The sequence below is a fragment of the Gobio gobio genome (genome assembly GCF_949357685.1).
Source record: "Gobio gobio genome assembly, chromosome: 5".
Taxonomy (NCBI): Eukaryota; Metazoa; Chordata; class Actinopteri; order Cypriniformes; family Gobionidae; genus Gobio; species Gobio gobio.
In genome coordinates this window covers 42608669-42634634 of record NC_137101.1, presented here as the reverse complement: position 1 = coordinate 42634634, position 25966 = coordinate 42608669, and the positions used below count along the sequence as shown (strand labels likewise).

Below are 25966 nucleotides of genomic sequence, written 5' to 3'. Positions count from 1 at the left end.
GCGACAGAGCAATCTCTCTAACAATCTCCTCCATCATTTCCGATTTTGTAGAATGAAGTTCGGGAGGTTTCATATGGTCCCCACGGTACCTTGGGTCAAGCAGTGTTGCTTTACGCATCATTCTCTGGATGGTGTCATCACCAAATCTGCCTTCCATCTATTCCAGGATAACACGTTTCAGGTCGGCTGTCAGTTTGGAATCATCTTCTGACTGCTCCAGCACACCTTCAAAATGGGCCACCATGGGCAGCAGTGAGGACACAGTTACGTACTTTTCTCCAGAGAGAATGTCTGTGAAGTCCGCTACTGGCTTCAGCGCGTTGTTCACAGATTCCAGAACGCTTATGTCTTGCCATGTCAGCTGGGGGAGTGGGCGGCAGCTTTTGTCTTGGGCAAACACACGTCTGATGGCTTGCTCCTGCTCCAGCATTCTCTCCACCATTTGCTGTTTTGAGCACCATTGTGTTGCACAGTCCTGTCAGTAAAGACGCAGTAAATAATAAAATAGGCCTACATATTAAATAATTTAAACAATAATGTTTTTTTTTTTTACATTATTTTTTAAATAATTCGTTAGTTGTTCGTCGCCTTAGCCAGCTGTGCGAAAACACAGCATTGACTGCCCGGCAAACCCCGAAAGCTCAGTCTGTGCTTGCCCTCTGTTGCGCAAGCAAGTTGTTTATGGCCAGGTTCAAGTTGTGCCCAAAGCAACTTAACCAAGGCCATTTCAACTGCCGGATAGCTGCAACAATATTTGCCCCATTGTTGGTAGTTATACAGGCAATTTGTTTCTCCTGTAGTTTCCAGTCATTAATTGCCTCGCGCAGTGCTTCTTCCAAATTATCTGCTGTATGGCTTTCGGGCATGAAGCAAGTTTGTAAGCATTTGGACTGCAGTGTCCACTCTTTATTTACATAATGCACTGTCACAGACATATAGGGCATCATATTGCAGCTGGACCACATGTCCGTTGTCAGGGCCAAATATTCTACATCACCCAGCTCTTTCGTGATGTTACTTCTAACCTCGTTGAAAAGGTTTGGGATAGCCGTCTTTGAGAAATATTTCCGACCTGGCAGCTCGGACTGTTTATCAAAGGTATGCAGCATGGCCTTGAATGACGGCTTCTCCACTGTATTGAATGAAACCATCTCTTTGGCCAGGAAGCGAGTTACCGCATCTGTCAACTGCCTCCATCTGTCACTGTTGGTTTTATATTTAGTGCTTTTTGCAAAAGCCCCAGTTATCGTCTGCTGACCCTGGCTAGCTTTTTTGCTAGGCCCAGCACGTGCAGGCAAGGTGGCATATTCTGCTGGATGGCGAACTTGCAGGTGGTCATGAAGATTGGTCGTCTGTCCATCTTTTGCACAGATCACACGTGAGCAGATCTTGCACACAACTTCAGTCAGGTCCCTTGGCTGCCCACTCTCATCAGGTCTAAATCCAAAAAAATTGCCATATAGGCGAAGTAGTACCCTTTTAGCAACCAATACCAACGCCATTGTATCAACTCTTTAAGTGGAAGGACGCTACTTTTTTCCCCTCACGTGCAACTATTGGTAAGCCCGGATGAAGAAATTATAGTTTTTAAGTTAAAATATTTATGTAAAGAGATATTAAAATAAAAAGTGCTTAAAAGTGCACAGCTCTTCTTAAGTGGAAGGAAGCTATTTTTCCCCTTACGTGCAACCTTTTGAAAAGTGCGGATGAGTCATTATTTGAGTTGAAATTATTGCTTTTAACATTACATTTATGCATTTAGCAGAGGCTTTTATCCAAAGCGACTCACGACTTGGGGGTACATGAAGCGATTGGTCATGAAGAGTTGAGTAAGTGCAACAAGTGCCTGAAATACTGAGACCGTGTACATTGCTCAGTGTAGCGCAGGCTAGAGTAGGGAGGGAAAAAGGAGGAGAAAGAGGAAAGGAACTTTTTTTTTTTATGAGGTTAAGTAGTCACGGAAGAGCTGAGTTTTTAGTTGACTTTTGAATGATGTCAATGATTCTGCGTTTCGGATGGCGTTGGGAAGATCATTCCACCAGCTGGGAACGTTGAATGAAAATGTTCTGAAAAGGGATTTTTTGCCTCTCTGTGATTGTACCACAAGCCGTCGCTCCTTAGCTGAGCGAAGGCTTCTCGTGGGGGTGTGGATTTGTAGAATGGAGTCAAAGTATGCAGGAGCTGAGCGCGTGGTGTCTCTGTAGGCAAGCATCAGCGCCTTAAACTTGATTCTTTTAAATAGAAAAAAAAAATTATGTAAAGAGATTAAAATTAAAAGTGCTTTAAATGCACAGCTCTTCTTAAGTGGAAGGAAGCTACGTGCAACCTATTGGAAAAGCCGGATGAGTCATTAGTTCGGTTGGTAAAATAACGAAATTATAGGTTTTAAGTAAAAAAATAGTATTTATGTAAAGAGATATATTTAAATAAAAAGTGCTTAATAGTGCACAGCTCTTCTTAAGTGGAAGGAAGCTACTTTTTCCCCTCATGTGCAACCTATTGGAAAGGCCGGATGAGTCGGGAAATAAAATAAATAAAGTAATAAAGTAAGATAAGGAATAATAATTATATAATAACGAAAATTGTATTATTATCAACCCCCCTCCCCCCATCCTGACTGAAATGCTTTGACAAGAGCTGTGCATAAACAAATCTCCACAAACCTCAACAAACTGAAGCAATGTTGTAAAGAGTGAACAAAAAGAGACTGATAAATCATGCAGACAATGATTACTTAAAGTTATTGCTGCTAAAAATGGATCTACAGGTAATTTAATGATAGGGTGTCCTAACCCTTTGTCACCCATGGTTTTAACATTTTGACTTTTTTTTTTTGCTAAATGAATAATGACAGTGTAATATGTCATGTGTTGTTGTTCATCTTTTTTATTTTCCAAATTTTAAGACCTGCCAAGCACTAGATGATGTTATGTCCTGATACAGAAAACCATGGAATTCAATAGGGTGTCCTAACATTTTCACATGACTGTATATTCATAAATATGGCAACAGAAAAAACATGACTTACTTCCATACTTCCATTCCCTGATTGTGATACCAGCAGAACCACTGGGCCTTTTTTTTTTTTTTTTGCTTGTTTCTGGCAAAAGCATCTGCCAACTGCCATCTCATCTGTAAAATAAATTTGGTCCCACGTTATATTAGGTGGCCTTAACTATGTACTTGCATCAAAAAATAAGTACAATGTACTTATTGTGTTCCTATTGTATTGCACAACACTTTTGCTGATATTGAGTTGGGATTCAGGTAACGTTAGGGACAGGTGTGGTGGTATGAGTAAGTTTAAGGGTGGGTTTAGGTGTAAGGGAAATGTCAACAGTGTAATTAAAAATGTAACTACAGAAATTAATTACAGATGTAATTACATGCAGGTATTTTTTTAAAATGTAAGTACAATGTAAAAACACGTATGTATACAATAGGTGCATTGTATCAAATTATTAATTAAAATGTTAGTACATAGTAGTTAAGGCCACCTAACAAAGTGGGTCCATACATTTTATATATAAACTACAATTGTCTTCCACATATTTCTTGGAACTGGGGAGAGCTTCACCAGCCTGGTCTTCCAGTATCATCTGGAATGAGCACCATGACTAAGTTTGTTCACATGACCTGTAGAGCCATTGAGAGGTAAATGATGGCATCACAGTTCCCTAGACCAACTGAGGAGAGCCATTTCCTCGAATCTTTGGGGAAAATGGAATTTTGCAAACTGTCTAGGTGCTATTGATGGGAAACAAGTCACCATTGTGTCACCTGCACATTCTGCTAGCTTGTTTTTTTTTTTAAAGTTACAACTGGTAGATGATCTATTATCCAGGTGGAGGGTACTCCATACAAGGATGAATGTAAAGCCAGAAAATGCTGACTCTATAGTCACTGCAGAGTGCATCCATCACAATTACCTCATAAATCCATCAGAAAATCAGTGGTGGCTGGACGAGGCAGAAGAAAGAGGGGAAGTGCTACCACCTGCTGAAATAGGGGATGCAGAGAAGCTTATGATGTGCATGAAAAGCTTTGCACATTTTTCAGTTTCCCTGAAGGTAGAGTGTCCTGGCAAGGCAGCTGTAGCCGTGGCTGTGAGGAATCAGTGACGCAAGGTGAAAGATGGAAAACGGAGACAGGCCCTGATATTGTCCCCAATGTCCCATGGTTTACTCCCAAAGGAACACCTGGAGTGGAGCCTCCACTAATTTTTTTTTTTTAAAACTACACCTTCAATACCGATCTGTAACACAAATGCACAGTTTATCCGAGGTTGGAATTGGTTGAGCTCCAGTTCTGATCAGAAAGTTTCCCAAAACATACTGATAACTTGTGCCTTTTCTCAATAAGAGGTACAGACAGTATTCACCATAGTTTTTTAGTGTTTCAGTAACAGGATATAATATAACATTTATAAAATATAATATAAAATGTAAGACAAATATATATAAAAGCTTTTTTACACACACACACACACACACACACACACACACACATACACATATCAGAATTTTTATTACCTTCAGTATATTGGTCAATAAAGTGAGATTACGTGCATAAAGAATATTTGTTTTATTTAACATATTTAATTATTGGAGGTTTGCATAGCATTTTGATTTTGCATTTGACTGATTTTATTAATTTTCAGGAATATTTAATCTTTTTACTTGTGCAAGTAAAATGAGTAAATGCATGCTCACATTTATTCTAAAACTAGAATAACCCTCATGGTTACAAACAACGCTTCTGCACTTATGATATTTCTCAACATTGGAAAAGAGAGCTGTCAGTCAATAATTGGGAGGAAGAGACAAATGTTGTTGTAAATTTTAAAAGTAATGTGTTACTTTACTTGAAAAAGTAATCCGATTATGTAACTCAAGTTACTAGTAATGTTTTACCCCAACACTGATGATTAACTACAACGTTCTCTGTGTGTGTGTGTGTGTGTGTGTGTGTGTGTGTGTGTGTGTGTGTGTGTGTGTGTGTGTGTGTGTGTGTGTGTGTGTGTGTGTGTGTGTGTGTGTGTGTGTGTGTGTGTGTGTGTGTGTGTGTGTGTGTGTGTGTAGTGGCATTTGTGGTTTACAAGGACAAAATGTCAGGTTACTCACCAGCATTATGAGGACACTTGGGTTTATGAGGACATCTCACAACTTTAGAATATGGGTACAATATGCAATATTCATGCTAAACTAATGCACAGATAATGAGTTTGTGTATGACCCATGAATAACTAGCCTAATTAATTTAATAATGATTACTTAATTAGCAGCTAATAAAGAATCTGATAAATAGGTTGGATCTATGAATTGCTATTAATTACTGTAAATGTCATCAAGGATTATTTCCCTATCAGCATAGTACTAACTAATAAATTAATGTGTTAATTACCACAATGGGTTGGAAGCTTATGTTACTATAGCTTTAATTGAGTGGAAAGGGGCAATTAAATGCCACAAAGAGTGTTTTTTTATTCCATTGCGCTACTTTTCTATCTTTTTTAATGTAAACATCACCCGTGTTTGACTGTTGCATTCGCATCTCGCTTCTATACTTTTGCAGAGAATCGTGCATGACACGGCTTTATAAACGCGGCACTTAAAGGTGTCCAAGAATAAAATTTTTGAAAAAAACCTTGGCATAGTTGAAAACAAGAGTTCAGTACATGGACATCATGTACAGTGAGTCTCAAACACCATTGCTTCCTCCTTTTATATGTACAAACCCGATTCCACGAAAGTTGGGACTGTAAAAACAATGCAATGAATGTGGAAGTTTCAGATTTCAATATTTTATTCACAATACAACATAGATGACATATCAAATGTTTAAACTGAGAAAATGTATAATTTTAAGGGAAAAATAAGTTGATTTTAAATTTCATGGCATCAACACATCTCAAAAAAGTTGGGACAAGGCCATGTTTACCACTGTGTGGCATCCCCTCTTCTTTCTATAACAGTCTGCAAACGTCTGGGGACTGAGGAGACAAGTTGCTCAAGTTTAGGAATAGGAATGTTGTCCCATTCTTGTCTAATACAGGCTTCGAGTTGCTCAACTGTCTTAGGTCTTCTTTGTCGCATATTCCTCTTTATGATGCGCCAAATGTTTTCTATGGGTGAAAGATCTGGACTGCAGGCTGGCCACTTCAGTACCCGGATCCTTCTTCTACGCAGCCATGATGTTGTAATTGATGCAGTATGTGGTCTGGCATTGTCATGTTGGAAAATGCAAGGTCTTCCCTGAAAGAGACGATGTCGGATGGGAGCATATGTTGTTCTAGAACTTGGATATATACCTTTCAGCATTGATGGTGCCTTTCCAGATGTGTAAGCGGCCCATGCCACACGCACTCATGCAACCCCATACCATCAGAGATGCAGGCTTCTGAACTGAGCGCTGATAACAACTTGGGTTGTCCTTGTCCTCTTTAGTCCGGATGACATGGCGTCCCAGTTTTCCAAAAAGAACTTCAAATTTTGATTCATCTGACCACAGAACAGTTTTCCACTTTGCCACAGTCCATTTTAAATGAGCCTTGGCCCAGAGAAATGCCTGTGCTTCTGGATCATGTTTAGATATGGCTTCTTTTTTTACCCTAGCTGGCAAGGGCGAACGGCACGGTGGATTGTGTTCACCGACAATGTTTTCTGGAAGAATTCCTGAGCCCTTGTTGTGATTTCCATTACAGTAGCATTGCTGTATGTGATGCAGTGCCTTCTAAGGGCCCGGAGATCACAGGCATCCAGCATGATTTTCCGGCCTTGACCCTTACGCACAGAGATTGTTCCAGATTCTCTGAATCTTTGAATGATATTATGCACTGTAGTTGATAACTTCAAATTATTTGCAATTTTTCTCTGAGAAACTCTTTTCAGATATTGCTAAACTATATTTCGCCACAGCATTGGGGGAATTAGTGATCCTCAGCCCATCTTGACTTCTGAGAGACACTGCCACACGGAGAGGCTCTTTTTATACCCAATCATGTTGCCAATTGACCTAATAAGTTGCAAATTGGTCCTCCAGCTGTTCCTTATATGTACATTTAACTTTTCCGGCCTCTTATTGCTACCTGTCCCAACTTTTCTGGAATGTGTAGCTCTCATGAAATCCAAAATGAGCCAATATTTGGCATGACATTTCAAAATGTCTCACTTTCAACATTTGATGTGTTATCTATATACTATTGTGAAGAAAATATAAGTTCATGAGATTGCACACAACTTTTTTGGAATCGGGTTTGTAAATATCGTGTGTGAAAAACACTGCAACAGTCGGGATCATTAATATGTAACGACTGTTGATCATTAATATGTACGCCCCCAACATTTGCATATGCCAGCACATGTTCAAGGTCAGGCAGAAACTCTACAGCCAAATCATCGTGAGTTCTGCATGTATTGTGAAGAAACAAGCATCAAGCGAGGATAGCGAAAAGATCATGGAAATAAATGTTATGTTCCAAGCTGTGCAGGGGATGTGAGGACTTTTCATACCCTTCCCACAGAACAAAACTGTCAACAGTCATGGATGATGTTTATCTATAACCGGATACCGCAACAATTTATTTCAAAGTTGTTCGTTTGCTCGGCCCATTTCACCACGGACAGTTTTTCTAACCTGGGACAATTTATTTATGACAAATATTAAAATTAATAATAATAATTAATAATTTGTCAGTGTGGGTGTCAGCTCAATCATGGTATGGGAGGACATGTTTAACATTACTAGAAATACAGACACCAACAGTTTTTGTCTGAGACTTTCATCTAAAATGAGTCTGTTTTAATGTATTATAATAATGATGATTATGCTAAATAATACCTACTATGACTAATATTTAATAATAGTTTGTCAGTTTGTGTGTGTCAGCTCAATCATGGTATGGGAGGACATGTTTAACATTACTACAAATACAGACACTAACAGTTTTTGTCTGAGACTTTCATCTAAAATAAGGCGGTTTTAATTTATAAATATAAAATACGGAGAGAAAAAATCAGCATGGACGAACGATCCAAAATATCAGGCACTTTGTCCGAAACAAAGGAGTGTATTTTTTGATCTATTCAGAAATACTTTGAAAGTGAAAATAACTGAGCATATTGATAATTCTAATGAATTGATTTGAATTGAATTTGCTACGGCATTGTTGTTGTTATTTTTAGCTTTTTTAATACACAATTTTATACAAAATGTCTGTGATATAGAGACACTACATGGAAGACCGAATCTGCAGAAATAAATATAAATAATTAAACAATAAATAAGGGTGGCACTAGGTGGCATCAACTTAGAATTTGATGACATTGTTGATGGTTCTGGGCTTGATTACTATGCAGTGACAAAGGATCACATAAGTAGCTGTATTGTTTAAATTTCTGAAAAACAATGTTCACTAAAAAATAATTGTAAGGACCACCTCCCTCATTTCCATGTTTCACACAGAAAAGTACAAATAAATGAATATGAGTATAAATGATAATATAAATGCATAACTGTATTGATTCCATGATGCTGCGAAAGGTGTGTCCTTGTAAACCATGGTTAATGCTAACTGTCCTCATAAGTGTGTGTGTGTGTGTGTGTGAGTGAGTGAGTGAGTGAGTGAGTGAGTGAGAGAGTGAGAGAGTGAGAGAGTGAGAGAGAGAGAGAGAGAGAGAGAGAGAGAGAGAGAGAGAGAGAGAGAGAGAGAGAGAGAGAGAGAGAGAAAATAATATGACATAATATCAGGCTGATCAGAGATGCTTCAGTAGGAGACAGGTGGCATCAGTTACAGCATTTTACATTACAGTATTCCATGTGACAGAGGCATTACCATGGTAGAGACGTCCACATTACTGTAGCTCACCCTTCATCTGAAAAGGTCAACTACAGTGTAGATTCAGTCATATGGTACAGTGAGAACATTTACTGTAGAGCAAACTCTGTTCCAGCACAAAACGTAATTACTAAGTAATGAGGATGTGAAAATTAACTTGCTTCTGTATAATTACCCTAGTTATCATTTGCTCATGGAAAGAGGTAAATAAAAATGTGTTTTATATGTATATAAAAAACAAACCAGTGCCTATGATTACAGGTGTTTATTACAGGTATGATTTTATGTCAAATGAGGAATACATTTTAGACATGAAGACATTTTACATTTGTATTGCCAGGGCACAAGCTGTCAATATTAAAAGATAATTTACTTACTTTAGTATATTTATGAATAAAAGTATAATAACAAAACACACTTAAAGACTAGACAGATGCTAAATGTGAAAATACAGTTTTAGATTTTCTCATACAGTTAACGTCATCAACTTATTTTCATTTTGAATCATTTTGTCTCCTTTTCTCCCTCTGACAGACTGCCACTGGGCATACAGCTTGTTTTAAATAATAATACATTTAATGAATGTTATAAAACTAAGGCAACCAGCTTAGCTGTTGCACACAAACCGCCATTCAGTTATACACTTTTTTTGAATAACATTTCTTGCCACCATCAAACCGAGCATGTCAACCATGCCCACTTGTTCACGGAAAAACAGAACCCTTCAGCCCCTTAGATGAGTATGATGAGCTCATCACAGCTAGTGATGCGTTGTTCATGAACGATTCGTTCATTTTGAACAAAACTTTAATATGACTCACTGTATTGAACACTAGTTCGCAACCTTTTTACTAACAAGCACGTAGTTATTTTTTATTTATATTTTATATATAATTCTCAGTTAATATCAGACATATACAAATATGGGAAATATATTGACTATTCAAGTCTAACATCACAAATTCAAGTCAATTAGACTATTACTCGTTTTGAATCAACTGTATTTTATTTTTCTCTATTGAGTTGTTATATAATTTTGTTGTCCTTGTGTTATTAATGAATAAAAATCAGTTTAAAAATGTTACCTAAACCTTTGTAACATAGCTTATAGGCCTATAGCACCTATACAAATACATATTACATTATATATATATATATATATATATATATATATATATATATATATATATATATATATATATATATATATATATATATATATATATAGTATGTATGTGTGTATTTGTGCTATATGATTCAAAATGAGTAATAGTCTAATTGACTTTAATTTGTGATGTTAGACTTTAATAGTCAATATATTTCCCATATTTGTATATCATATATTATGTCTGATATTAACTGAGAATTATATATAAAAAATTTAAAAAAATAACTACGTGCTTGTTAGTAAAAAGGTTGTGAACTAGTGTTCAATATGCTGACAAGTCACGTGGCAAAATAATGAATGACTCAAACGTCAAATCCGAAAGACTCGTAAGAACTAATCTTTTCTGTTTCCGTTACTGACAGCATAGACTCTATGGGACTGACAGGAAGAACGAAAGACTCAAACCCGAACTCGAGACTCGAAAGATGAACTACTCATTCTGTTCCCGGACCTGTGTCACATGGCCCCAGTGTTGCCAACTTAGCGACTTTGTTGCTATATTTAGCGATTTTTCAGACCCCTTTGGCGACTTATTTTCAAAAAAGCGACTAGCGACAAATCTAGTGGCTTTTTGGACAAACGTCAGCTACTTTATTTTGCAAAAGTCGCCAGTGCTGTTCTGCGAGCGCGAGGTCTTGCTTTCTCCCTGCCGTCACACCTCTCTCTGCGTTTACCCTGTTCAGTGAGTGGCTGTGGCTGAGAGGAGCAGTGCGTGCCGTTGAACACACACAGCAGCTGACAGACGTGAGCGAGCTACACATGAGCACACAGGGGTGCCACGGACCAATCACTTATCTGCTTCCTTTGTTTTATATTTAAAGAATTTAGTTGGACCCGTTATGATTTCCATTCTTCTCTTGTGCTTATCACTTATATTACTCACTCTCGCAGAGCTTTAGTTCATCCAGTTTCAGACATCTCTCAGATTGTTAAAAAAAAAATTAATTCACTATATCATACTTGTACTACTGTATATAGGAAATGAGAACATATTTATTAGACAGTTGGCTGTATTGTATTCATTTAAAATACAGTATGTGAGCATGGATTAAGAGAAAACACATTAGGCAGACAGAACGCAAGGACGACGCGGTGACGTCACGGATATGCTAATTGACACATGACGTCATCTAGCGACTTTTTGGGCTGGCTTTAGCTACTTTCCTTGGAAAATAGTTGGCAACACTGCATGGCCCGGCCCAGCCCCAGATCAGAGTCAGACACAGACGAGTCGACAACTAACGTCTCGAGGAGTTCGAAGACACGAGAGGCGGAGAACAAACGTGATAAATATGAAGTTGCAAAAGAAAGAATGTCTTGGATCAGGAGGTGAGGTGAACTAACAGAGTTAGACTGCAATAGCCTGACCCAACAACTAATCAATTAATTAAACGTTTCAGTTTCTTATCATTTGGCTTTGGTTGCAGTACCCTATAGTTTATTTTTATTTAGTTTTACAAATGTAATCAACATTTTCATAAGTACTAGATGGGTTGGGCTATTTAATGTCATTTTAATTATATTTTGCTGAAATGAGCGAAATGACTCGAAAAAAGATTTGTTCATTTTGCTGAACGAGACTCAAAGATCAGAGTCAGTAAAATGATCCGAACTTCCCACAACTAATCACAGCCCTCCTCGCAGGGCGGTGGTGGGCAATAAATAGAGGTAAAAGATTGTTTACGCTCATCACTTGAGAAGAACGAGTGTGGGCTTAATTCAGGCCAGTGGGAAATTATGGACCCCACATTGAGCCCCAGTTCCAACACGTCTGACAAAGAAAACCAAAAGAAACACCAGTGTGCACCTCATCTCCAGAGGAAGAATCTGTGCCTGCCTCATCCTCAGAGGAAGCACTAGTGCCCACCATGTACTCTGAGGAAGTCAATATAATGAGTTCACAGACAACTGCTCATAAAAATAAGTTGCCAATGAACGCACAGTGGCCCTCATTCATCAATCTTGCGTAGAAACGGGCGTATATGTTGGCGTAAGATTATGCTTACACTCCTCTCACCGCCTGATTTATGAAGCTGTGCGCACCTTTGAAATCCAGGTGTACGCAATACCTGCCCTTGATAAATGCCGCGGCTAAAAATGATCGTCATTAGAATAACACGCCCCTATATATTCAAGTCTCTGCCTCCCCCACGCCCTCATTTTACGCCATGGACACACGGAAGACGGCAAAGAAGAGAAACTTCTCCGACGTGGAGATCGAGACCATCACCAGGGAAGTGGAAAAAACAAAATTGTTTTATTTGGGAGTTTAAAGAGTGGGATTAAAGGCGCCCACAAAAACAAAATATGGACCCAAATTACGAATACTGTTAATAGTGTGGGGGTTGAGAAGCGCACTCCAGCAGATGTAGTAATGTTTTATTGCTTAATATAGACCAATAGTGATCAAGTTAAGTATGAGTTTTCTTGTTTATTGTAGGTAAAAAATAAAAAAAAGTGGTCAGATATAAAGATCGCCACAAAGTCTCGGCACTGAAGAGGAGCCAGAGTCATTACCTATCACAATGCATTATTTTACAGCACATGTTTTGAAACAATTAGCATTTAATTTCGTATCACGTCACATGTATTGGGGTGTACAATAGTGATGATGATGTGATGTGGAGAACCATTCATTCACATTAATAATTGCATGACAATTTGTAAGATTCTTCTTATAATGATTTATCATAATTTTTTATTTAACGACGCTTATTGTTATTTAGAAGAAGAATGTCGTTATTATTATTATTTATTTTATTATTATTTAAAAGAAGGAGAATGTCATTTTTATTATTTTGTCAGTCTGAATTAATTTTCAGTCCCAGTCCGTGCGCAGCTGCCGGGCCTAACCCCGAAACGTCAGGTAAAGCGCACAGGCTCGCAACTGGAGGAATACATATGCCTACAAATCAAATGCTTTAGTAAAGTCACACAAATTAAACATTGAAGTCCATGTTGCACAAAAATAAACACTTAAGTTTATAATTACTATATCCCTATTCGCACGGGATTAGTATTATGTGGGGACCTCTGGTGATTTGTAATAACTGCAGAGAATGTCTGTGATCTTAATCCCGTGCGAATCGGCCATGTCTGTAATTTGTAAAGAAAAAATTCCCCCTCACATGACCTACCATATTTCGCCAAACACAGAGGTCTTCTGATAATATAGTCCCGTGCGAATCGGCATCTCTGTGATTTGGCCAGGATTAGGCGGATCGTATATCATTTGTGCAAGGTTTTTGTTTTCTGTGCGCATTTCTATCTTTATCTTTCACGGAGAATGGAGCTAGGCTGCATATGTGCACCGTTATGAATTCCCGTGCGGTCGCGCGGATTATACTTTCACTTTAGAATGAGCACCAATTTGGGAGTTAATCGCTTGAATGGTGTGTTTAATATTATTCTTAATGAAAAACACAAAAACAGAACAGTACAATGACAACTCGCTTAAATGGCCGCTTTTACATTTAGCTTTGAAACAATCTTCCGCCGTATATTGTTATTATATTGCTCAGTTCAGTTTTTAATTGCGTCTGTTCTATAATTGAACGAAATTATTTTTATTACTATAAAACAATCAAAATGATATCGATACGACTGTTTATAATTCCATACAGCTATATCTATAACGAAAAAACATTTTCAAGTCTTTACATCATATCCGGAAGATAAGTCAGTAAATTCGAGTACAATCCCGTGCGAATTTCTAAATCACATGAGGTCCCCAGATTATACTTATCCCGTGCGAATAGGGCTTTAGTTGTTGTTGTTTTTTTACAGTGGGTCATAATATAGCATATCTTTGTCAGTGCGTTTTGTGGTGTTAGGAATTGTTTTTCTGCGCATTTTCGCAATAACTCAAAACGTGCGTACACCACCTCCTGAGCTGGCGTAGGATTTGAGCGTGCCGTACGCCAACGTCCATATTGATAAATCTCAGTCACCGTGGTTTTGGGTGTACACCAGGTGTACGCTGGAAATTTGGTGTACGCACTTTTGATAAATGAGGGCCAATGTGTCGGAGGGATAGTAGGGTAAATTTGGATCCAGAATGCCTGTTATTTAAAGGGGGATCGGGATGTTAGCATTTACCACAAGCTAATTCTCAAACTTTATAGGAATGTTCAGATTTGTCCCACATTTAGCGGTGGCGTGAACGCAGCTTTGATTTTAAACAGATGAGTATTTTCTGGTGCCATTTCAAATTGCCGAGCCATTTGAAACTCTTTCCACACAAAGAGCAAGAATGTGGTTTCACATCCACATGCACTTTTAGGTGTATCTTTAAGTGTAAAGGCAAAAGAAATGTTTTATTACACTGATCACATTTAAATGGCTTTCCTCCAGAGTGAATAGATGAGTGATTTTTTAAACTGCTCCTTTTTCTAAACCTCTTACCACATTCAGAACTTTTCAATTTCTTTACAGAATGAGTTTGCAAATGTCGTTTCAGGCTTAGTGCTGCTGTGAAGCCTTTACCACACAGTTTGCAGGTGTAAGGCTTCTCTCTGGTGTGAATTCTCATGTGTGTATTAAGGTTTCCTTTTTGAGTGAAACGCCGTCCACACTGTTGGCAGGTCAAAGAACCCTCTCCAGTGTGAATTCTTATGTGCACTTTGAGGCTTCCTTTATGAGTGAAACTCTTTCCACAGTGTTTGCAGGTGTAAGGCTTCTCTCCAGTGTGAGTTCTCATGTGGACATTAAGAGTCGGTTTGTGTGTAAAACATCTTCCACATTGAGGGCAGGTGAAAGGCTTCTCTCCAGTGTGAACTCTCATGTGACTTTCAAGGCTTCCTTTATGACTGAAACTTAGTCCACACTGTTCGCATATGAAAGGTTTTTCTCCAGTGTGAATTCTAATGTGCCTGTTAAGGTTTCCTAGTTGCCTGAAGCTTATTCCACAATGAGGGCATAAGTAAGGCTTTTCTCCAGTGTGAATTTTCATGTGGGCGTTAAGGTTTTTTTTTTTGTTAAAACTTTTTCCACACTGTTGGCAGGTGAAAGTGCTCTCTTCAGTGTGAACTCTCATGTGGACTTCAAGGTTGTCTTTTCTGTTAAAACTTTTACCACACTGTTGGCAGGTGTAAGAGCTTGCGTCAATGTGAATTCTTATGTGGTCTTTAAGGTGTCCTTTTTGACTGAAACCCTTTCCACACTGAGGGCACGTGAAAGGCTTCTCTCCAGTGTGGACTCTCATGTGCCTGTTAAAGGCTCCTTTCTGAATGAAACCTTTTCCGCACTGAGGGCAGGTGAACGACTTTTCTCCGGTGTGAATGCTCATATGCTTTTTAAGGCTTCCTTTTTGAGTGAAGGTATTTCCACACTGTTGGCAGGTGTAAGGCTTCTCTCCATTGTGAACTCTCATGTGGACTTTGAAGTTTCCATGTTGATTGAAACTCTTTCCACACTGTTGGCACGTGTAAGGCTTCTCTCCATTGTGAACTCTCATGTGGACTATAAAGTTTCGACGTTGACTGAAACTTTTTCCACAGTGTTTGCAGGTGAAAGGCTTCTCTCCAGTGTGAATTCTTATGTGCTCTATAAGACTTCCATGTTGAGTGAAACTCTTTCCACACTGTTGGCAGGAGAAATTACTTCTAGTTCCAGTCTTTTCTGATCTTTTTTGAGAGGAAGTATTTTCAGTCTGTGAGCAACTAAATGATTTTTTTCCAGTTATGAAATCATATTTCTCATACTGATCTTTTTCCATGTCATCTAGTACTCCACTCTCATCTTTCAGAGGCATCAGGTCTGGAGTAAAAAAAAAGAGACGAATACAAGTTAACCCCAGTTTAATGGCATTAATCAACAAACATTAAAACCAACATGTAGGGATGAAACGATTACCGGTTTCACGATAAACCACGATAAAATTTAGTGACGGTTAGTAATATCGTATAAAATTAAATTATCATTAAAACCGCGTGTGATTATCACGATTGTGAAAACTCGCAGTATATCTTGTCCAGTCAGTGTCAGTCTGGCGCAGCGCAGCTTTTAGAATGAGAATGACAGCACTCAGGGGATTGTTCAGCCTCTAAAAGGACCAAATCTGAGGCGGTCGTCATATTTTGGCGTTTACAAAAGTCCTGAGGGAAACTTAATCGAAGATGGTCACCCTGTCTGCAGAACGTGCCAGAAGAAAGTCGCTGTAATAGGGGAAACACTTCAAATCTGCAAACGCAAGGCAAGTGGACTTTGACCTCACTCAATACCATAACTACGTCTGGCAAATTATAACGTGAAGCGAACGAACAAATTCAGAAAGACTAGGGTAACATTTAAAGGTCCCATGGCATGGCATTTTTCTATTATTTTATAGTGTTTCCTGAGGTGTACTTATATTGTAAGTATGATTTTTACATCATAAAATGTCATAATTTAGAAATAAAAGGCATTTTTTTCTATACTGCTGTTTGCCCTGTGGCTGAATGCCCTGTTTCAAGAGGCGTGTCTGCTGTGAGACTTCAGTAAAAACGCCCACTGTTGTGATTGGCTGACATCTTTGCATTTGAAATGAGCGGAGGGGGCGTGGTTTAACGAGGTCTACGACGCACAAGCTGCTGCCAGGACCTGAGTTCACTCTCATCAGTTCTCTCAGCATGTCTCAGTTCAGGGTGAACTGTTGTAGTTACAGCATATACTTCAGGTTATTAGTTTATTTCTAGTCGCAGGGGCTGTCAATCATGTCAAAAAGTTAGTAACTTTAGTAAATTATGGATCAGCGCTGACTCGAGACGCGAACCGTTTAGAACAATTCAGTCCGATTTGGGGAACTGGTTCGGTTCACTAAAAAGAACCGATTCAAAGGAATGATTTGTTCGCGAACCGGACATCACGGAGACGGAGCGATTGCTAACAAAGTTATTTATAGTAACTACTGAGTTGTGAGAGCGCTGTCTGTCAGCGCGAGTTTATTGTGTTTGTATCTGAGAGTTCTGAATAAACACGAGTCCCAGTCACGCCGTCTTCCGTCTTCATCATTATTCTACCAACTTTGTAACACATGCAATGAACCATTACAGCGAGATGAATGAGTTAGTAAGTGTTGATTAAAGTATTATTTCTAGATATGTTCCAATCATATGAAAAGCGTCAGTGACGCGCATTGAGTAACTTACACAGCGCAAACAAAGACACAACAGCAGTAATCGAATGTAATCCAGTTTATTGTGGGGAAAGCTGCCTAGCCCGGATACCCTCACGCTTACCCCCCGTCTGCTTAATCTCTGGCCGCGTTTGGTGCCTCCGCTGTGGGCCAGATGCAGTACTGGGGGTCGGGGATGTTGAAGGCCGAGCTTCGGCGTGTGTGAGGTTTATCTCTAAAGATGTTACTCTACTGATGTTGAGCAGAAACGACTGTATGCACATTTAAGAACAGATAGACGCGACGAGGATGTACAAAAACACTGACTCACAAGATAGAAAACACCGTTCTGTCTGGAGAGAGAGAAGCCGCTGAGTGTGCACAAATAATAAATAATTAGCTACACATCAGAAATCACTGATCACAGATCAGAAGGAACTGAAAAAAGACTTCTGTTTTCATTTGAAACTGCCATCATTCACTCGTTCACAAGCAATGATCTCTGGAGCGTTTGCATGGGCGTGCCAGATTCTCTGGGTGAAGGAAAGGGAGGTAACTGTTCCTGCTTGGACGTCAAACCAGGAGACTTCAGGATTGGCTAGTCTGGCCTGTCATTTTCTCAAAGGCAGAGAAAGACAGCCAGAACTCGGTTTTACACCGATCAACATTTCTATCCACTTGGGGACAATATTCAGGCTAGGGGAACTCATATTAATGTTGAAAAACCTGTTGAAAATGTCATACCATGGGACCTTTAAGGGATAATAATCAGGGCTTGACATTAACAACCGCCATTTGCGGGTGTAACGTTATTTTGGCTGCACACTAGCCACTCTGGCTGTTGAACTTATTATAGTCTTCTCAAAAGCCATCTGTTATAATCGCGTTGCGCATTATAACCAATCACACGTGTTTATATTTAGTTTATGAATGCAATGTTTCATAATCAGAGGTGCTCAGAGTAGCCAGAGGTTTTGTTCAGAGCGCGCGCCGCGCTCACTCTTGCTGTAATCTAAACTCAAAGCAGAGATGAACGTGCGATGTATGCAGGAGATTCACTCATCATAGAGTGATTGACTGTTTTTGTTCTATTTCAGCAGCGAAAATAGTTTAACCCCTTAAACCCGAAGTGTCCCGGCCCCGGGACACACCCCCGCGAAAAAAATTCGAGGCGGTTACTAAGCAACTACTGAATGTAATAACATAAAATAGGTATCATTTTAAAGCTTAGAATCTCAGCTTTTCAATGCATCTATCCATTTTGGGATACTCTAAACGAGCGCTGAGTTATTCATCTAAATCGGAGTGTACCGCCCGCGGGCGCCACCTAGCTGTGAAAAAATTAATTGTCATATATTTCAAAACTACTGCATTGATCAACACAAAATAGGTGTCATTTGAAAGCTGAGAGTCTAAACTTTAAAATGAATGTAGCCATTATGATTATCTCCAAAGTAGTGTTGAGTTATTTGCTGATAAAATGAAAAAAAAAATCATAATTTATGGGGGGAGGGGGGAAATTATTATGTACTTCAATGTGTCAAAAACATCATACAGCTCAGATAGTCATGTGTCATATGTCATTTGAAAGGTCTCATCCCTATTTACAGCAGACTCTCACGATTAAAAAGAGACCAATGATACCATAATCCGTCTTTTAGATCTTAAAATATCCCTCATTAAAATATAACACACAAAACAGCACAGACGCACACGAGCGGAGTAAAAAAAAAAGCAGTTGCTAACACTTGGCGTTTTCACTCATAACTTCATGAAACATGATCCGATCGTTAAAAATGACACATCCCTATTTACAGCAGACTCTCACGATTAAAAAGCGGCCAATGATACCATAATCCGTCTTTTAGATCTTAAAATATTCCTTGTGGAGTTATACCATATTACAGCCTCACAGGCGCACATAAGCTAAGTACAAACAAATGTAGCATTAAAGTTGCATTTAGGCTTGTAACTTCCTGAAACATGCTCCGATCGTTAAATATGACACATCCTTATTTACAGCAGACTCTCATGATTAGATACCAAGGACACCATAATTCGTCTTTTAGATCTTAAGATATTCTTCATTGAGTCATAACACATTATACAATACACAGGCGCTCATAAGCTAAGTACAAACAAATGTAGTTTTAAAGTGCCGTTTAGGCTTGTTACTTTATGAAGCATGCTCCGATCGTTGAAAACAGCACATCAGTACTTACAGTTGATGCTCCCGATTGAAATGAGTCCAAAATCAACATAATCCATTGAGTTGATCACGAGATATTCCTCACGTTGTGATGTTACATGCTACTTGGCTAATGTCTCTTTCCTGGATTCAATCGTGTTATCCAATGTTACCGGAATTGTCTATGGGTTGTTATCAAACTTCATTGCAAATATTTTGAAAGCTCTACCAATTCTATATTACAGTCAGGCCTAGCAACGTCACGCCTATCTCTATATTTGGGCAAGATGACGAACCAATCGGGTGGTGCACCGAGACGCGCTGCTCTTTGATCTTGATAAAGGTTGATAAACTGTACCAATGGATGTTGGAGTCGAGATGAAAACAACGATTGGGCAAGCCAATCACACCGTGCATAGAGACGCGAACTGCAACGCGTTTATATAAGCGGTGCGTTTTTGCAGCGGAGCGCAAACTGAGGAGAGGCATTCCAGTGGGAGCGCACAGCAATTCTGTGGCCAACATTGGTTATTGGCAATATTTTATTCAGTCAGAATATGGCTTTTCAGAGGAGATTTACTTTAGAACATGTTTTGGAGAGTCTAGATCAAGACCAGGATATACAAGAGGACCTTGAAAGCAGTGAGAGCAGCGTTGACTCCTATGAAGAGGATGATTTTCTTAAGGGAATTGATCCTGTTGCTGAAAAGTAAGTAATAATTACAATTATTTTGTCAAATCACGTAGATATAGATGTATTGAAAAGTGTATAACACAAAACTAAGTTTTTACAGTTTAGTAAGTCTTCATTGATAACTTTGACTGATTGTAAAGTTTACTGATAGTATTCAGAAATAACTTTTCAGAGTATTACTAATATTTTTATTGCTAACTTTTTAGAGACTGTTACTGATATGTTTTATTGCTAACTTTTTTTAGTCAGCTACTGATGTTTTTTTGATCACTAAAAGACAGTTACTGATTTTTTTATTGATAACATTTTAGAGACAGTTACTGATTTTTGTATTGATACCTTTTTAGAAGGTATTACTGCTATTTTTTATTGATAACATTTTAGAGACAGTTACTGATTATTGTATTGATACCTTTTTAGAAGGTATTACTGCTATTTTTTTATTGATAACATTTTAGAGACAGTTACTGATTTTTTTTTTATTGATAATTTTTTAGAGAGTCCTCTGATGAAGAGCAGCAGCCTCGATGTCTGAGAAAACGCCCAAGGCCCAAGCCCCAAGCCCCCAGCACTTCAAAGGCATCAGCAGGATCAACATCGAAATCCCCTCTGCCCCCAAAGAGCCTGTCCTCAGGTGCCAGGGTAACCAGGTGCCGTGTTGGTTTAAAATCCTCCAGTGCCACCATACAACATGCCTCCAAACTAAGAAAAGTACCAAACGCCAAAAAAGGTCCAGATCTGCTGTCCATTCAAAAGAACAAATGGACATGTGGCACAATCTTTCCGACGAAGATGAGGCCCCACCAATGCCCAGCTTTGCACCTAAGCGGCCTCCGGGACCACAGCTAATTTCTGATGAGCTGTATTCTCCAATCCAGCTGTTTTAGTTGTTTTTCAGCAACCGTGTGGTCTTGGAGATCATAGCCAACACCAATGCACAAGGAGAAAAATTGTCCAACAGTGGGAAAAGATACAGATGGAAAACTCTCACCTTGGATGAGTTTAACTGTTACTTGTCTTTGGTCATTTACATGGGCCTCGTGAAGGTCAAAGAACTCAGTGATTACTGGTCCAAAAAGCTGGGTTATGATTTTAGTTTCCCATCTTCGGTGATGTCACGGGATTGATTTTTGTGCATTACATGGACCCTGCATTTGTGCGATTTACAGGGGGATGAAGAGAACCAGCTGAAGAAGGGAACTGAAGAGTACGACCCCCTGTACAAAATAAAGCCTCTCTACACAGACCTCATCACTGCCTGCAAGACCTTTTACCAGCCGAATCAGCAGGTTTCGATTGATGAGAGGATGGTTGCAACCAAATCCCACATTGGGCTCAAGCAGTTCATGAAGTCCAAGCCTACTAGGTGGGGCTTTAAGCTTTTTGTTTTGGCTGACTCACTCTCCGGATACACATGGAATTTCTCTGTGTACGAGGGGAAAAGGGCCACACACAGCGACAAAGGGCTCAGTTATGACACTGTCATGTCCCTGTTAGATTTTACCCTGCTAGGCACTGGATACAAATTGTATGTTGATAATTTCTATACTAGTCCAGATCTTTTTAAAGACCTAGCAGGGCTACAGACGAGCGCATGTGGCACAATCCGAACAACCAGGAAGGGCTTTCCTAAGACGAGGGAAAATGACATGCCCAAAAAGGCTGAAAGGGGAACCATCAGATGGCTACGGAAAGATGGCCTTCTTTTCGTTAAATGGATGGACACCAGGGAGGTGGTCATGTGTTCCTCAATGAACACGGCATATGAAGGAGACACTGTCAGCAGGAGAGTGAAGGTGGACAAGTGTCAGTGGACGAGGAAGACCATACCCATTCCTGGGTCTATTCTTGAGTACAACAAGTACATGGGAGGTGTCGATCAGTCTGATGCACTGATCGGGTACTATAATGTGCTACATAAGACCCGGAAGTGGTACAAGAAGCTTTTTCAGCATCTCTTGGACATTGCCATTGTGAATGCATTCATCATGCATAAGGAGCAAATGGAGGCCAACGCTTTGCTGCCACTGACCCAGAAAGCATTCCGGGAGAAGCTCATGAAGGAGCTTCTTGAAGCAGGCCAACCAGAAACAACTCCACAACAGCCTTCACAGATGTGCATGCCTGCATATTTGCAAGAACACCGCACTCACGGACGAGTGAGGTGTGTGAGGTGCCACAATAAAACACCAGTTTCCTGCACAAAGTGTAACGTGGCACTTTGCTTTGTGACAAGCAGGAACTGTTTCCAGGACTGGCACAAGGGCCCAGAAAACTAGGTTGACAAGAAATGTGCCAAGCAGCAACTGTTTCCAGGACTGGCACACAAGCCCAAAAAATTCCAATTCACATTCTTCATTATTTCACAAATAATTGTTGTTATATATAGTTATTATAATGTAATATGCAATAGTGTTATCTGTGTAAATAGTTGTTTTTCAAGAAAACAAAAACATGATTTGAATCAATCAATTGGAGAGTTTTATTGAACACTTGACAAGTGAAATGTTAAAGCCAGCATGGTTCTGTCTGTACAATAAAATGACATAAAATGGAAACACTTGTTTGGAGTTTTTTTGGACACAAAGCTAAACAAAAAGGCTACCTTTGTTCCAAATGCTGTAACTTTTGACTACTTTGAACTAAAAATTTCTTCCTGCTACCATATTGTCTTCCTTAGTTATTGCTTGTAAAACAAGAAAAATATGTAAAATTATTAAAAATAAATAAATAATGTTTTGTCTTTTATCAGTAGTTTCTCAGCATTAAATTGTTCAAATGTAATAACAATTTATATTTTCTAAAAATATAAAGTGTGTTCTAACAAATGATACCTACCTTTTGACTCTACTTGCTGTAGTTTTGGAGTTATGAGTCTTTAAATTGGTGTATGTCACTCAGAAAACAACAGTTTTAAAAATGCTTTCCGGGTGTCAAGGACTGAACAAAAAGGCTACCTTTGTTCCAAATGCTGTAACTTTTGACTACTTTATGCTATCACCACAAAATTTGATCCAGATGCAGTCCACATATAGGGGAACATCACCAAAAAAAAGAATTTTCCTGCTACCATATTGTCTTCCTTAGTTATTGCATGTAATATAGAAAAATATGTAAAATTATTAAAAATAAATAAATAATGTTTTGTCTTTTATCAGTGGTTTCTCAGCATTAGATTGTCCAAATGTAATAAATATGTATATTTTCTAAAAATATTAAGCGTGTTCTAACAAATGATACCTACCTTTTGACTCTCCTTGCTGTAGTTTTGGAGTTATGAGTCTTTAAATTGGTGTATGTCACTCAGAAAACAACAGTTTTAAAAATGCTTTCGGGAGGCAAGGTCTGAACAAAAAGGCTACCTTTGTTCCAAATGCTGTAACTTTGGACTACTTTATGCTATCACCACAAAATTTGATCCAGATGTAGACCACATATAGGGGAACATCACCAAAAAAGAATTAACCTGCTACCGTATTGTCTTCCTGAGTTATTGCATGTAAAATAAGAAAAATATGAAAAATTATAAATAAAAAAAAATACAATTTTTTTTGTCTTTTATCAGCAGTTTCTCAGCAATAGATTGTCCAAATGTAATAAAATTTATATTTTCTAAAAATATAGAAAGTTTGCTAACACATGACATATACTTTTTGACTCTCCTTGTTGTAGTTTTGAAGTTATGAGTCTTTAAATCTGTGTATGTCATTCAGACAAAAAATCTCTAAAAATGCCTTCAGGGCTTAAGGGGTTAAACAAACACAGCAGAACCACAGCAGCGCATCTGATATGACTGGCATAACACTCCCGAATTTAGGGACCGTCTCTAAAGTTACAACATTGGTAACGTTATACACGTTTCAAACTTAAATAGCATTTGAAGAGAATGACAGTCATAAAACTGTCTGTAAAGTGTTAATTTAGGTGTCAGGTATGATGCACACATTTTGATATTTAATAAAATAAACTGTCAAATCATATGGAAATATGGATATGCATTATTTCACTAGGATACTGTTTGGGCTCTTACACACAATATGCTATATTTAAATGCATCATTGCTGAACACTGATGAGAATATTGCTTGAGAATATATTTACAGAGATAATATTAGAGATTATATTTACAAATTAATATTTATGCATTATGCGTTGCTATTGACGATGGCCACACTGAAAAAAAGATTAGTTGAATTTACTAAATTTTTTTATCGTAAGTGGTTGCAATCAATTTATTTTATCTCAATTTAAACAAAAACACATGCAATTCCGATAGAACCAAATAATTGTTTTAAATTAAAATCAAAAAACTAAATTGAAATTATTTAAACGAGCACAAATTAATTATGCTTTATTTAATCGGGCCATAATCATTTTTTTTCAGTGCATTAAGGAAGGAAATCCCAAAGAATCTAGATTAAAAAAGTGCATAGAGCTGCTTTAGTTATTTGTTGTTTGTTGAATTTCAAATATAAAACTTGTTGAAATGTTTTAAGTGTGTGCATCTGTTCTTTTTTAATACTTTCATCTCGTTTGAACAAAACCGTGATAATATTGATAACCGTGATAATTTGGGTCACTATAATCGTGATGTTAAATTTCCATACCGTTTCATCCCTACCAACATGTATGCTATATCCTATATGCACTAAGCTACCGAAAAAGGTGTCATATCTATAATATTTGAAGAACTATGTTCAGTTTTGCAGGATAATAAAAAATGAGTCAGGATTTAAGCACAAAAACTGCATTTAAAACGACAAATCATGATCATGGCTACATCATTTTTTCTAGAGTTATTTAGGGCTGGTCCGAATACCATTTTTTGAGCTTCGAATATTTGATGTTGATTACTACCGAAGCTTCGAAGGGAAGGGGCTGAACATATTCTCCGAATTGGCAAACCGAGAGTAAACTTGCCACGGCTGCATTTGATCACAGCCGCTCACAGTGCACAAGCACTGCAATGTGACGATGAGGGAACATTTTCTCACCGTCACATCCCTAACGGGTACAAAGGATAATACATTTTGATTCTATTATTCTATTTTTCACAATGTCAAAAGAACACAGCTTAACCCAAAATGCAAGCTAAGGCATGCAATTCTTCCATATAAGCTCATGCAGTTTTGCGCTCTAGACAGAGAATACTCAAATGCAGGAGACACTAAGAAGCAAATATATTTATTAAGTATATTAGAGTATTTCACTAGATTTTATAGTGTAAACATATGCAAGTGCGAATGAGAACCGTTTCGAGGGGGATGCCAGGTGTGCACAAAAAATAGAAATAAATAATAATATTCGAATCCCAAATTTGAAAATTGAATACCAACCCATCAAACTTATATTCAAATATCCTGGTCCAGCCCAAGTGTTATTAAAACTTTTAACAACATAGGCCACACTATTCTCTTGGATAGCTTGAGAATTATGTATACTGGCACTTGTGGACAAGCATTAGCATGGGTTAATCTCATCTTATCTCATCAAACCCAAGTGAAGCAGCAGGTGAAGCGGCAGGTCAGATACCTGTCTCTTCTTTTATACACCTATCCTTTTCAATTATTCTTTTTATTATATCCATGACCTGAATAATCAAGGATAATCAAAATAAATATCTCTTTCTCTGCTTTCATATGTAATCTAGAGATGATTGTAATTCTGTGTGATTTCATACCTTTATATATTTAGTTTGAGGATGATTTTGTAGTATTAAAACTAGTCTCCCCAGATGCTCTGGGGTTGACCTCCAGCCATGCATGGCTCCCTCTCGCGATAGTTATGACGGAGTCGTTGTTTGGGTATTGAGTGTTCTCTAGATAAGCGTTCATAATCCCCTGACATTAACTAGAGTGTGATGCCCTAGTGCTTGTATGTGTGTGCATCTTTACAAGTTCTGCGCAGGTTTGTTGGAGCTATCTGATCGGGGCCTGACCCCCCTCCCGACAGGCAGGCGCCCTTTACGACGTCCGAGGCCAATCTTAC

General features: G+C 38.4%; 2 protein-coding genes across 2 annotated transcripts in view; both read right to left on the bottom strand.

The window, feature by feature from the left end:
- Positions 1 to 25966, bottom strand: part of LOC307126546 (uncharacterized protein) — a gene marked incomplete at its 5' end in the record, with an annotated part of 1586879 nt that overhangs the window by 444868 nt on the left and 1116045 nt on the right. The gene's annotated exons all lie outside the window — the stretch shown is intronic.
- LOC307126305 (uncharacterized protein) overlaps positions 642 to 25966 on the bottom strand; it is a gene marked incomplete at its 3' end in the record, with an annotated part of 32586 nt that continues 7261 nt past the window's right edge. Inside the window, exons 3-6 of the mRNA XM_079816768.1 lie at positions 14598 to 15761; positions 11781 to 11879; positions 6311 to 6500; positions 642 to 1437 (exon numbers count right to left, since the gene is read on the bottom strand). Of these exons, the coding sequence (XP_079672894.1) occupies positions 642 to 1437; positions 6311 to 6500; positions 11781 to 11879; positions 14598 to 15761 (2249 nt within the window). The remainder of the gene's footprint in view (positions 1438 to 6310; positions 6501 to 11780; positions 11880 to 14597; positions 15762 to 25966) is intronic.